The 12,421-nt window shown below is 39.1% G+C and overlaps 1 protein-coding gene across 2 annotated transcripts in view; it reads left to right on the top strand.

Annotated features, from left to right (window-relative positions):
* The window catches only part of LOC140941182 (von Willebrand factor A domain-containing protein 3A-like), a 36,237-nt gene extending 24,003 nt beyond the window's left edge, over nucleotides 1-12,234 (top strand). For both annotated transcript variants that reach the window (XM_073390156.1, XM_073390155.1), the window contains exons 22-39: nucleotides 372-442; nucleotides 543-593; nucleotides 934-1,047; nucleotides 2,830-2,992; nucleotides 3,646-3,744; nucleotides 4,238-4,335; nucleotides 4,588-4,706; nucleotides 5,926-5,959; nucleotides 6,082-6,228; nucleotides 6,650-6,756; nucleotides 6,862-7,006; nucleotides 7,401-7,457; nucleotides 8,093-8,187; nucleotides 8,637-8,684; nucleotides 8,972-9,050; nucleotides 9,232-9,329; nucleotides 10,719-10,768; nucleotides 10,875-12,234. In XM_073390156.1, coding sequence (XP_073246257.1) covers nucleotides 372-442; nucleotides 543-593; nucleotides 934-1,047; nucleotides 2,830-2,992; nucleotides 3,646-3,744; nucleotides 4,238-4,335; nucleotides 4,588-4,706; nucleotides 5,926-5,959; nucleotides 6,082-6,228; nucleotides 6,650-6,756; nucleotides 6,862-7,006; nucleotides 7,401-7,457; nucleotides 8,093-8,187; nucleotides 8,637-8,684; nucleotides 8,972-9,050; nucleotides 9,232-9,329; nucleotides 10,719-10,768; nucleotides 10,875-10,933 — 1,634 coding nt within the window. In that variant the 3' untranslated portion in view covers nucleotides 10,934-12,234. The remainder of the gene's footprint in view (nucleotides 1-371; nucleotides 443-542; nucleotides 594-933; nucleotides 1,048-2,829; nucleotides 2,993-3,645; nucleotides 3,745-4,237; nucleotides 4,336-4,587; nucleotides 4,707-5,925; nucleotides 5,960-6,081; nucleotides 6,229-6,649; nucleotides 6,757-6,861; nucleotides 7,007-7,400; nucleotides 7,458-8,092; nucleotides 8,188-8,636; nucleotides 8,685-8,971; nucleotides 9,051-9,231; nucleotides 9,330-10,718; nucleotides 10,769-10,874) is intronic.
* The last annotated feature ends 187 nt before the right edge of the window (nucleotides 12,235-12,421 follow it).

Genomic DNA, 12,421 nt, shown 5'->3' with positions numbered 1-12,421 from the left:
ACGTATTTCTAGTATATATTTTGTTCTGCAAATGTGGAATAACTCTCGTTAAAGCCCTTGTGCCTCGTTTGCCAAAGCAATTTTGACTGTCAAATCCTGGTGTTTAAACGTTGTTTACTATGATAAGCGTCAAAAAGACATATAGGGGGACTGTAAAATTGTTTATTTGATAAAATAATCCATCGTAAAAACATTTGGAGGTTCATTTATCGATCGTCGTAAGCCATAGTCGCTCAACTTACCGACCCTTTAAGTCCTCATATCTTGTCTTTTGTCTTAGCATAAAATAACAGATATGAGGCTATTTTAGTGGCATTGATTTTTGTCCGTATTTGTCCAAAAATGTTTCAATTAGTTTTTGTTGTTTGCAGCAATAGTAGAAAGTGATGACCTGAGGGCTGTAATAAATGAAATGGATAAGGCATTCAATTACTCACAGAAAGTAAGTTTGTCTCAAGTCTCACTATTCCCAAAGCTATCTATATCAGTGTATTTAGTGTTCATCAAGATGTCAATCTGCGAAATACCTTTTATTATTACAGACTGCCATGTTGTTGGAAACTGTGAGAAAGAAAAAGCCAGTAGCTGAATTGGTAGGTTCATTACTATCCTGTGGTACTGTTGTTTTGTCTATAGTCTGTAAAGGGAAATTTTTTAGGCCTTTTGGTTGAAGTCCCAAACGATGGTGAGCTGCTGAAATGTACCAGAATTTTGCTTGCACTTTTTCACCCGAGTTCATTATAAATAAAAAATAGTCACACAAATCTATGCCCATGTTCAGGACTGTGCACTTTTACCCTTTGGTTGCACAAATACTCCCAGCGGTTTTCAGAGTTTATCAGGGAACAAAATTCAATTTCCTGCTATTTATAGAGCAAAGGTCTTAATAAGAGTTTAATGACATTATTTTATCACCGCCTGCTATTTTGCTAGATAAATGGCTCAGTTGATGGTGACAGCCAGCTTGTACCCAGGCCTCCATCTGCGAATAAGTCACGGTTACCTCTAACCCCACCAAGGCACACTGCACTAACAAAGGCTAGAATGGTAAGTGATGTTATATACTGCGTATGATACTCGAATTTATGTCGTGTTTTACCAATTGGCAGTTTATTCTGTGCTTGTCTAAACGCCGCCTAAATAGTAATAGCATAACACATTTTTTTTACTAAATCAAAATAAAGGAGCATTCGCCTTGCTCGGCCTATGTAACAAAATTTTATCAGCATTGAAATTAATTCTTTCCATCGCCACACAAGTTTTGAGGGAGTCTTGGTGAAACTCCCCCTGACACCTATCGTTAATGTTAGGTTTTCTTGAAAGTTCTTTGTTCTAACGTTCATTTGGACTTTTAAATAGGCAATTTTTGATTAATGCCGAAATCGTTTTGCTTTTGGTAAACGATATAATTAGTTAAATTTTAAACCCTAAGTTGCTCGTTTTAACACTAAACGCCCGTGAGAAAACATTTCACTCTCTACATAAACAAGTAGCGTTAACTGCTTTTGTGTTAAACGGCGTGGTTTGTGTTTTGTTTGTTTTAGAAACAGGCCTGTTCTTTGCCTCCCATTAAAGTCACATCAGAAGATCCTGTAAGAATAAATTATCTTTTTGTGAAATCTACATCTGTCCTTTTTCCTCCTTTTACTGAAACAGTTCGTGTCCTTTAAAACGTACTATAACGCTATGTGCTCAATAAGGTTAAGTCTGGCTATAAGAATGTTAACTGTGATTGAGACGTGAGTCCCTCTTTTAAACTCTTTACCATCAAAGTTAGCTGAAATCGGTTAGAAAAGATAAATGATAAAAAGTAAAAATATAAAATGTCTTTTTTTCTTCGATCTTTCAACTTACATAAAGCAGAATATTTTTGTAATACAGGTAACTGTACCCAAGACAGAACTACACTGTTGGTGTCGACACTAAGAAGGTCAAATGAAATAACTGAGCAATGGCAAGCTCAAACTCCGGGTGTCCGTCTTATTAAGGTCCCCGTTAAGAGAGAGCTCTCTGTAGTCTCGTTTGTTAAAAAATTTCATATCAGCAGTTTAGGACAAGGTTTTGAAATTCATACACAGCTTCTACACTATGATAACATAGTGAACTCGAACGTATTACTTACGTCTGCTAGGGTTTAAATGTCACTATTCATCTGTAAACGCAAAAATCATAGTAGCCTTACGTGACGTTACTTTTTGGAGGTTGCGGTGAAGCTGCTTATTGATCCTAGTGAAACTGACTCCAGGGCCCAGTTGTTCGGAGGCCGATTAGCGCTTAACCCGGGGTTAAATTTAACCGGGGATTCCTTTTCTTTTGTTCAAAAGCATTTTCTCGGATGATTTTCTCTGTTATTTTTAGAGCTTGCAATCGTCAACCTGTAAACTAAAAGAATTAAAACTGAAATGCTTTTTAAGCTTTCAAATCTGAATTCAAATCCCGCACTAACCCTGGGTTATCTTAACCCAGCTTTAAACAACACGGCCCTGCAGTTGTATAAGCAAAGAGGTCGGAGAGACTTTTAAGAAATTGTACAGAGCCAAGTGTTAAAAGCAGGATTTGCAAGAGGATGGTAGTAGCTTACAATTCATCTTATTTGATTTTTTCAAAGGTGGTAAAGAGAAGAACATTTACGCCATTCTTTTGAAGTTTTTGTTTCGGCGGTAAATTTTTATCTACTTTAGTTTATATTTCTGTGCCCTTATCGCTGTAAGCATTTCTGGCTTTCCATCAATATAATCTAACTATTTTCTAGCTGCCCTTACGAGAGAAAGCACTTTCTTATATATTGTAAAAAAATTGTCTAATTGAACACGACCGTCTTTTGTACAGAATGTAAGACCTCAGACGGCTGGCATGAGTCGTCCCAGTTCTTCCACCGGCGGGAAAAAGGCCAGGCCAAACAGTGCATCGTCTCAGACCAAAGAATCAACAATGAAGGCGTTACAGTGGAAACCTACCACATCAAACAGTTCTACCTCACTAATTCCAGCACGTGAGTTGACCTGATACTCCCACGTCTGTGAATTCATAAAGTCTCTTTAAGGCACGAATGCTTAAAGAAACAAGATACAACCTCGTCACCAGGGATATTCCCTTGGAATTTGGTAGGGGAGGGAAAAGGCCCTGTTCTCGGTCATCTCTCCCCATAGACACCCGAAAAGCTCGAGCAACTCTCGCCGTTGCCATTTGAAAAGCTCAGGGGACGTGGTTAAATAAGATAGATTTCCTTAAGGGGAAAATTCGAAAACGGCGGTTATACTTGAAAATGTTTTGTAATATCGTTTCCAAGAAAAGCTTACATTTTAGGATCAACTTAGAACTTGTTTTTTTAAACGTGGTGAATGAAGAAGCAACCGTAAAACTACTACTGACTAGCTTTTTCTTAACGTCAGTGGTGAAAAAAGATTTCTTGGTGACCTTTTTTCGCTCTATATGGAGTCGTACATCTTGTTTTGTAAATATATTTAATAACCTGTCAAGTGGCAATGCTGAAAACCTAAAGTAAACCGACATAAAAACTGCGCCTTAATTTCTGACAGGAACTTCCTACGGCCAAGTTCATGTTGGAATAGTCCGCTACTTCAGCCTTTTAGAGAAGATTATGGTGCAAAGTGTTTGAATTCCGATTATTGTATTTATCTACAGCTCCTCCAGCTAAAACCGTTGTTAAGGAGAGAAGACCATCATCAGGCGGAGTAAAATCGTCCCAGCAGGTCTTCTATACGGAGTGGAAAAATGATACAGGTTTTCTAAAGCTTCTGTTCTTCAGTAGGCTGACAAAGTTTAGTTGACCCGAACAAAATAATCTCACTGGGTGCTTTGTTATTTATTTTTGCTTGATGTCTTGGTCGTTTCTCGACATCTTTAACAAGCGAGTATAGTATAAGATGCTGCTTTTCTAATCTAAAAATTTGCCAACGATGACGTTTGTGAGTCGGGCCTTTAGGCTAAGGCGGGAGAAAGACGTCAAAAAGGTCGAACTAGGGTCCCAATCGTCATACATCAAAAATGAGAGCGACCAGAAGTCACATCGTGATATAATGGTCACGAGGTGGAAGATGACGCGACCATGAACACATTACAGTTGAAGTCGTTCTTGTGCATGGGCAAATAAAGAGACTGTAAAGGGCGACAATATGATTGTAAACATAACATCTCGGTTTAAATTTCCCTTTTAGTTTACGAAGCCTGTCTCAGAGGCCTCAAGAACGCTATTCTGTTTTTTTTTTTTACACAGGTGCAGTTTTCACTCAGTATACCCAGAAAAAGAAACTTAGAAGACCAATTAAACATCCTTTTATTCCTGATAAAGAGGACAGTGTTAGTACCAGAGAGGTGCGGAGTATTCTTTTCCTGTTTAGTTTTTCCAAATAAGAATTATAAACCGTGATTTTCCTAAAGGCATTCAAATCGTTGCTTGGCGTTTATGAGTTTACTGGTGATTCTGCACGTCAACGTGCGTTTATGTTTCTTTCACAATTCTCTTAAGATAATCTTTTTTTTTTTTCGAGGTAGTTGTTGTTATTCATTCATTTGTGGAAACTTGAATTGATTGTTTTTGTCCAATATTGTTGTTTGTTTTTGCAGTGGATGCGTCACTATAGTTTGTCTAAGTTAAAGCTAGACTTGAATAGCATTGTGGGGTCTGCAGAGTGTTCTCATGCAAAAGGAAAAGTATCATCTCTAGGCCAATCAGTACCTGCAAGGTAAGAGAACACTGCAGACCAGCACACCGACAGAGGACAAAAATACATACAGTACTAGACAAAAACACTGTATACTCTCCGACAGACAACCAAAGTTACCAACACACGGACAGAACACAAAAATACATTCACTAGACAAAAACACTGCATGCTCTCCTACAGACAACCAAGGTTATCAACACGCGGACAGAAGACAAAAATACACGCAGTACTAGACGAAACCACTGTATACTCTCCGACAGAAAAACAAAAATACCAACGCGCGGACAGAAGAAAAAAATACATGCAGTGCTAGACGAAAACACTGTATATTCTCCGACAGACGACCAAAGTTACTAACACGCGGACAGAAGACAAAAATACATGCAGAACTGGACGAAAATACTTTATACTCTCCGACAGACAACCAAAGTTACCACCACACGGACCGAAGGCAAAATACATGCAGTACTAGACGAAAATACTTTATACTCTCCGACAGACAACCAAAGTTTCCTTTAAAGGAGCTGTGTCAAGAACTTAATCAAAATTCTAACAGTGAAAGCTGCAATCCAGTTTAGTAAAACGTTAAATTAACAGTTCAAAGCCGGGAACATTTATTGAGAGGAAGGTATAAATAACACAGCGTTTTCAAGAGAAGCAACAGATGGACAACATTGAAGAAGATTACGGTGTTTGAAAGCTTGTTAGCCTAAGTGTTTTTCAAAGTTCATTTTTGTTGTTTCCTTTGATATAATGCTATGCGTTGGGCGAGATATTTGTAGCTGTGTAATTAGCAATATTAATCTAATGAACTAGACAGCCCTGACGCAGCTCCTTTAAGCCAACTCGTGACTTGCTTATATAAAGACACGTTATAACTTATGAATCATGAAATCAAAACAATACAAACTCTTCAACCTCCTTCTCCTGAATATTAGTTCTAATGTGGCTACTTGGATTATATATCCGTCCAAGACCTTCCTAACTACCGTGCAGAAATTCAAGAGTTTAAAAAGACTGACTTATGGATGGACTCAGAGACAGATAGACGGACTATAGGATAGACAGAAAAATAGTCCATGACAGTCAGACTTACAATTAGGTAGTCAGGGCAGTACAGATTCATCATTCACTTAGACCGCTTTCTACCGTGGCAAAGTTTCTTAAATGAAATTTTTGTCAAGCGCCTTTACGGCTGAGCTACTGAGCAAGTTGTTTTCATTTTCTCTGTTTTTAGATACTGCAACATTTTCCCAAGTGTGGAAGTTAAGGTAACTGAACACTGTTTTATATTCTTCCTTTCTGATTTGTGATGAAGTTCGTTACAGTTTCGTTGTTTATTTTACGGATCAGTGAATAGATGAAGATTAATCTTTCACCTGGATCACTTTAGGGAGTTGTGAAGCATCTTCATCTGCTGCCTCATGAGTTGGAAGATTATGAAGAGCAAGTGGAAAAAGTGTTACGAAGATACGTTAAGCGATTGCAGTGGCTCCTTAGTGGTAGTAGACGGATTTTTGGAACGGTAGTCGAGAAAAAAGTACGTATACATGGGCAATGTTTAAATTGGGAAAAACGTATATAGCATTGAGCTAAAACGGAATGCTCTGACCAAAGGCTAGACCCGTCAACTGCAAATCCTCTCCATTGACCAGCTTTACTTGAAGGCAAATTTTGTACTTTTTTTTTACCTAATTATCATGAGATACAAATAAAAAACGGTGTTTTTTTTTTGGGGGGGGGGGAGGGGGAGTTGTTGGGGCGAAAAGGAAGTGACACAACTCGATGTAGTTGATACAGAGAAATGAGGGTAAAGCTGCGCCGTTGTTTTGACTCCAGCAACGATTTCTTCCTTTAACCGTACTAAGCAGTTGAGATATTTCCTCAGAACTACCTTTTTTTAGAACCACGCCGAGCAAACTTCGGATCTTAACTAATCTCGCAATACACTGGTTTTTCAGGTAGCGATATTGATAGACACGTCAGGCTCAATGGTCAGCAGTATGGATGAACTAAAACGGGAACTGGCCGCGTTAGTCTGGGATCAAATCAGGCACCATGCTACAAAGTGAGTACACTGCATTTACAGCAAAGGTTGTTTGAGTAATAAATGGCTATGAGACTGACTCCTCCTGGAAACATTATTTAACAAAATTGTTTTAATTGTCTTTAGATTCAATCTTATCCGGTTTTCGTCTGAAGTGGTGCCATGGAAACCAAATATGACCTTGACGTCAGATGACAGCTGTCAAGATTCAGTTGAATGGGTTTCTGATTTTGATGCCAACGGAAGCACGTGCACATTAAATGCTCTTCAGGTATATCATTATTCATTTTAGGAATCCCCTTCAACACCTTTAACTACAAATTACTTAAGGGTCTCGCTCATAACTATCGAAACATTCCTCTCATGAATTTTGTAGGCCCGTATACTTTTTCTTGGTGATCCTCACGTGCCAACTGTCTAAGGCTCGTTTTTTTCTTGAATTGTAAAGAGTTGTAGAGATATTACAAGGGCGCTGATATTTGTCTGGTGGTTGCTAGTGTAAGCCATATGCTGACTTAAAGATCGGATGTGATGCTTTCTGCAAAAGTGTCATTCCTGTCTGTGCTTTCGCAAGTGATAGTAAATTTAAAGAGCCTGAATTCAGGTTTCCTTTTCTACTGCAAGGATCACTCATTTTTTGTGTGTTTGTTTTGTTTCTTTTGCAGGTGGCATTTGAAGATCCAGAGGTACAAGGAATATATCTCCTCACTGACGGCAAACCGGTTAGTTTGCATTTTGTGTCCTGTCCTCAGCTAAAAAGTTTCGCCAAGAAAAGTAACTGGGAAATTAACTGTTGATTGTTTATGCAGATGTGTAGTTGTCAATGTCTCTTCAGCTACAGTAAAACGGCCAACAAAAAACGTGCTGCTTGTTTTCCAACATTGCTGCAAAACCAGTTGAATAGCGATGTGGCGCGTTTTACCACCGACGCTCGAACCTGTCGTAAGGTTGCAAGGTGGTGAAACGTGCAACATCGCTATTCAACTCGTTTTGCTTCAATGTTGCAAAACAAGTTGCACGTTTTTTGTTGCCCGCTTGCTGTAGCTTAAGCCTCCTCTGTAACCTTTTTATACCGGCATTCGGCATTTCTGAGCAATCTCTGTAAATTTTTCACTTGTTAGCTTGTAGGTTTTGTTTTCCCATTGCAGACCATGTTTTTTTCCCTACGGAATTGTCCCCTATGCAAGTGCATTCACTTGCGTATGCGTGCATAGTTAATGAAGAGACAAAAGACAAATTCCCTTGAGAGCAAGGTCATTTGACCTGTTAGTAAATACCTTTTGTTATTCGTAGGATAAAGCGCCTAATTTATAACAAATTGCAACACTTATTGATCATTGTTTTTTTGCTGGTAAAGGATAACAGTACAACGATGGTACTACGAGAGGTGGCCAAGTTAAACTCAGGAAGAAATGTTCGTGTACACTGTATTTCCTTCAACTGCGATGACAGGTAGAAGCTCATTTAGGAGATACAGTAAAAATCCGCGACTAAGAACCTTACCCCTCTTAAATTAGCCTAAACAGGTTCTTACATAATTGGTAATTAGCACAATTTTAGGCTATTTAGGTTCTTAAATAGGTTCTTATTTTCTGTAGAAAAAGTACATTGTAGCTAAGAGTATTTAGTGGTATTCAGCTCATTTCCTTGGTAAACCCTGTACACCATTACAATTGCAGTTGAAATAATAAGGATCCTGAATGTTGACTTATCTCACTTGCCCAAGTGCATCGAATTTTTTTGTTGATTTTAGAAAATAGTGAATTTTAACCTAGGTGAATACATGAGAAAGATGTATAGTTCAGTGCCTTTTTATTGTTTCGTAAAATCCGTCGTTTGGTTGTGGTAGCATCAAACATCGACCACGTTTCTCATTGTCTTGTCCTTCTTTTTACTCTTAGTGTAGCAAACAAGTTTCTTCAACTTCTGGCTTCTCAGACTGGCGGGAGGTACGATTCGGTTATTCTTATCTCTTTCTGTCTCCATGTTCAAAATAGAAACCCTGGTTCTTCTATGTGATCGTGGGCGCGATCCATTCAACCAAAATTTCCGGAAATTTCGGTCCAAAACTCAATGGATCGGTTCTGTCCAACCGGAAAAGTTTCGAAAAAACGGGTCCACCGTCTGAGGTGGACCACTTTTCCCGGTCGGACCGGTTGGAATTTTGGTTGAACGGATCGCGCCCCGTGTTCTCCAGGAGAGAGCTAGTCTGACGAGTTTCTTTCCTGTTTCACAGGTATCATCGTTGCCAAGGCGATCCGGATGGTCACATGTTTACTCACAGACTTCTTACCGAAGGCTTCCGTGAAGACGAAGTAAGCACAGAAGAAACATAAATATGCCAAAAAAAGCATTAAGTAACACCAGTAAAGGACACTATCTTCTACCCGTTAATACGAAAACAAAAATGGTATCCTGCCAATAGCCTATACTTCATTTATTCAATTTCTCACTCGATTGTTAAAAGATGCGTTCGTTTTTTTATTATTTTTTTAGCCGCTTAGTATGCCCGTATTCGAGGGAGATGACCTGCGTAGATTAGCCAGTGAAATTGCCTTGTGCAGGAAGTTCCTTCTTCAGTCCAGATCCTACAGGTAATCATCGCCTTTCGTCATTGATGTGTGAAGTTAATTTAATGATTGATACAAGTTATAAAACACGAGACTAAGTCTTTCAAACAAGTTCAAACACTGATAAAAGAGTTGAAAATATCACGTGCCGCGGAATATTGGAGGACCTTCAAGGTCATGTTGATATCATGACTGAATACTGCGTCGAATGTTTCTATATTAGCTCTTAAACAAGATAATGGTAGAAGGAGAGATAAAGGATGCAAAATGAGGAGTTCTTTATCTGTTTTCTTAACACCAATTAAAGATCAATTTCCTTTGTATTTCCTTTGTGAATTATTGAGAATTTCGTTTTTGCACAGTCAGAAAATATACAGTCAACTCATTTTAAGACAGAAACCATTACGTTCGTCTTTAAGATGTTTCTGCCTTAAAGACAGTCCATGAAAAGGCTGAAGAGCGGTAGAGAACAGCTCTAGGTGCAGAGAGTTGACTAGATTTTAAATTCCAGGAAAATGCTAATTTAGGACCGTAAGCTATGAGTCCGTAAATTACATTTAACCAAAAGAGGGCCTCGTCTTCAGGGAAACTAGTGGTGCTACGTCGATGGTGGAGGGAGACTCGAAATTTGCTTTCTAATTATAACCACTTAATTTCGAACCAAAAAGGTGCATGATGCATAATTTCTTGATTCGTTGTGACTTACAGTACCCAGTTAAGACATAAGTAGTATAGAGGGTGTGTTTTCCATAGCCTTAGATAACAGCCGACATTTTGCGAAGCAACCACTGGTCTCCACGGGGAAATAACGTCTGAAAAAACGAGCCCATGATGACGCGTCACTACCTAGATCTGGGTAGTGCTTCTGATTGGTTGAAGGAAATTTTCCTCGCGGCAGGACCAATCAGAAGCCTAACCGGATCTGCGTAGTGACGTGTCATCAGTATGGAATTCCTGCAGCCGTTCCGCTGACGTCATTTCACGGAGAAACCAGTGGTGCCGTCGCAAAATGTCGGCTATTTTTTCAGGTAATGTTCTCCACTCCCTTGTTGAAAAGAACTCTCGTTAACATTAAGTTAACTGCGAGATGTTGTCATGTTCCATTTTTAAGAAACGAGATCTGAAAGGTACGCCCTATACCACTACCGCCAGATTCAAAACTTTAAAAGGACCATATTTTAAAATACTGTTGTCGGAAAACAGCGGATTTCAAACTTATTTATCAGTTCCAATTTTAGTTGATAACCTTGTTGTTAAAACGCAATAGAACGTTCTTGAGTTCGATTCTTCTTGTGTAGACATGAATGTTTTTCATACTTCTTCCTTTTAATCGCGTTGGGTTACCGTAATAATTCTGTGGCAATTTGTCAGACTGCAAGTGAGTTTTCTTATCTTATTGTGTCTTTGTCACAGGGCGTTGTTTCCTGATAACACGAAGAAAGAAAAAGCTCCAAAGTTAAATGGTCAGTAAAAATTGCTCCAGCAATCCTCAGTTTTAAGTACGTTCTCGCTTAGGTGTGGTTCATGTTCTCGGCAGTATTCTATTTTGATTCCTTGTTATCTTTGCAGGTCTTACCCCACCTCAAGCAAAGCATTCCCGTTCACCAGTAGAAGTCGTCGCAAGATAGTCGCACTGTTTTGTTTATAGTGAAATATGTAATTATTATAGGTAGAAAAATTATTTTAAAATACATTGCGAAACAAAAGACCCTTTCTTTGGGCGATATTTGTAAAAGATTCATAGTAGAAAAGCGGCGTTTTCTTCCCGTCATAGTAACCCCTTCGCCTTCCCCACCCGTAATATCCTGTACCTCTTAACAGTCAGGTGCAGACTTCAAGTCTTGCTTTTAAGAGTGATAGGGAGTATTCGTTTTCACAGTCGCCCATAGTGAAATGCAGGAAACTTCTTTCGATAAATAGTGTATTAGCAAATTGCTTTCAATTGTGATTGTACATAAACGCAGCCATTCCATCTTAACTTGCAACGCTATGAATAATGCCTTCAATAAGCAGCCATAATTACGAACACGACAGCTTAGGAACGCTACGAAAGAATGGCCTGCACGTGTAACCTGGTTTAGTCGCTTCGAGCGCAAAGGAGGCGTCTATGTAACCAACTATTTATGTACATTTTGTGAAAAGTGTGAAAATTACGGGGTTTTTTTTCATTTTTTGAGAGTACGACGAAGACAGTGGGTATTCTTTTTTACCTGTAAACGACCTTTTAGATGCTATTCGGACGAGAGTCACTATTTTTAGCAGAATTTCTGTGATGGGCTATGTTGACTTCACTCAGTGTCCACCAACGGTGCCCGAGTACCAAACTTGCTGGGCCGCGCCCACAAATGTTAACACACCCGTTTTCAAGCGTTCTGGCGTGGTGACCGTGTAAAAGTACAATGTCGGACGCGACATTCTGGGCGATGGTCTGAACTTTGTACTCAGGCATTGAAGTAAGCATCATTTCCCTATCTGTATGCTTTTCTCATTTGTTACGACGCCCTTTGAGAAAATTCCACTCCTTTGCATACCCATAACCCACTGCTGCACTCACGTTTCAAAGTGAGTGAATTGGAGCAAATGTGTACACAGCGACATATGAAGACCCACCTGCAGGGATCCCCTAACAGCGGACAACTGTGAGCACGAGAAAATCGTTGGAAACACAGGGAACGGTTGCAGAAAACTTTTGATTAATCTTGGTCGCATTTTGCAACCGGACCAAAGTACCCTAGGGCTGACATAGTTGTTTGGACGCTCTAGACAATTCTAGTGAGCCATGTTGATTTGATTCAGTGTAATTTACATACACTGTGCGTACAATCTAGACTCAGTACGAATAGCATCCACATGCGGGCATAAACTAATACCCACAGCAAATTATATGAACGGTAGTACGAGAAATAAAAATATAAAAGATGATGATATAGCTGGTCAAGAGTGATGTTTTAACCCGTACAATATTTTGTGGCATTTTTGTGGGGCTGGTGTTTTGTTTAGCAATAACTACGTTTCGTTTCAAAAAGAATACAAAATCTTGGGTCGTCTTTCATTTACCGGGATCTGAAATGTTTAGTAAACGTCGAAGCATATCAATAACAATAGATGTTAGTGTA

The sequence above is a fragment of the Porites lutea genome, chromosome 6 (assembly GCF_958299795.1).
Source record: "Porites lutea chromosome 6, jaPorLute2.1, whole genome shotgun sequence".
NCBI classification, from domain to species: Eukaryota; Metazoa; Cnidaria; class Anthozoa; order Scleractinia; family Poritidae; genus Porites; species Porites lutea.
This window is presented reverse-complemented; position numbering and strand designations above follow the sequence as displayed.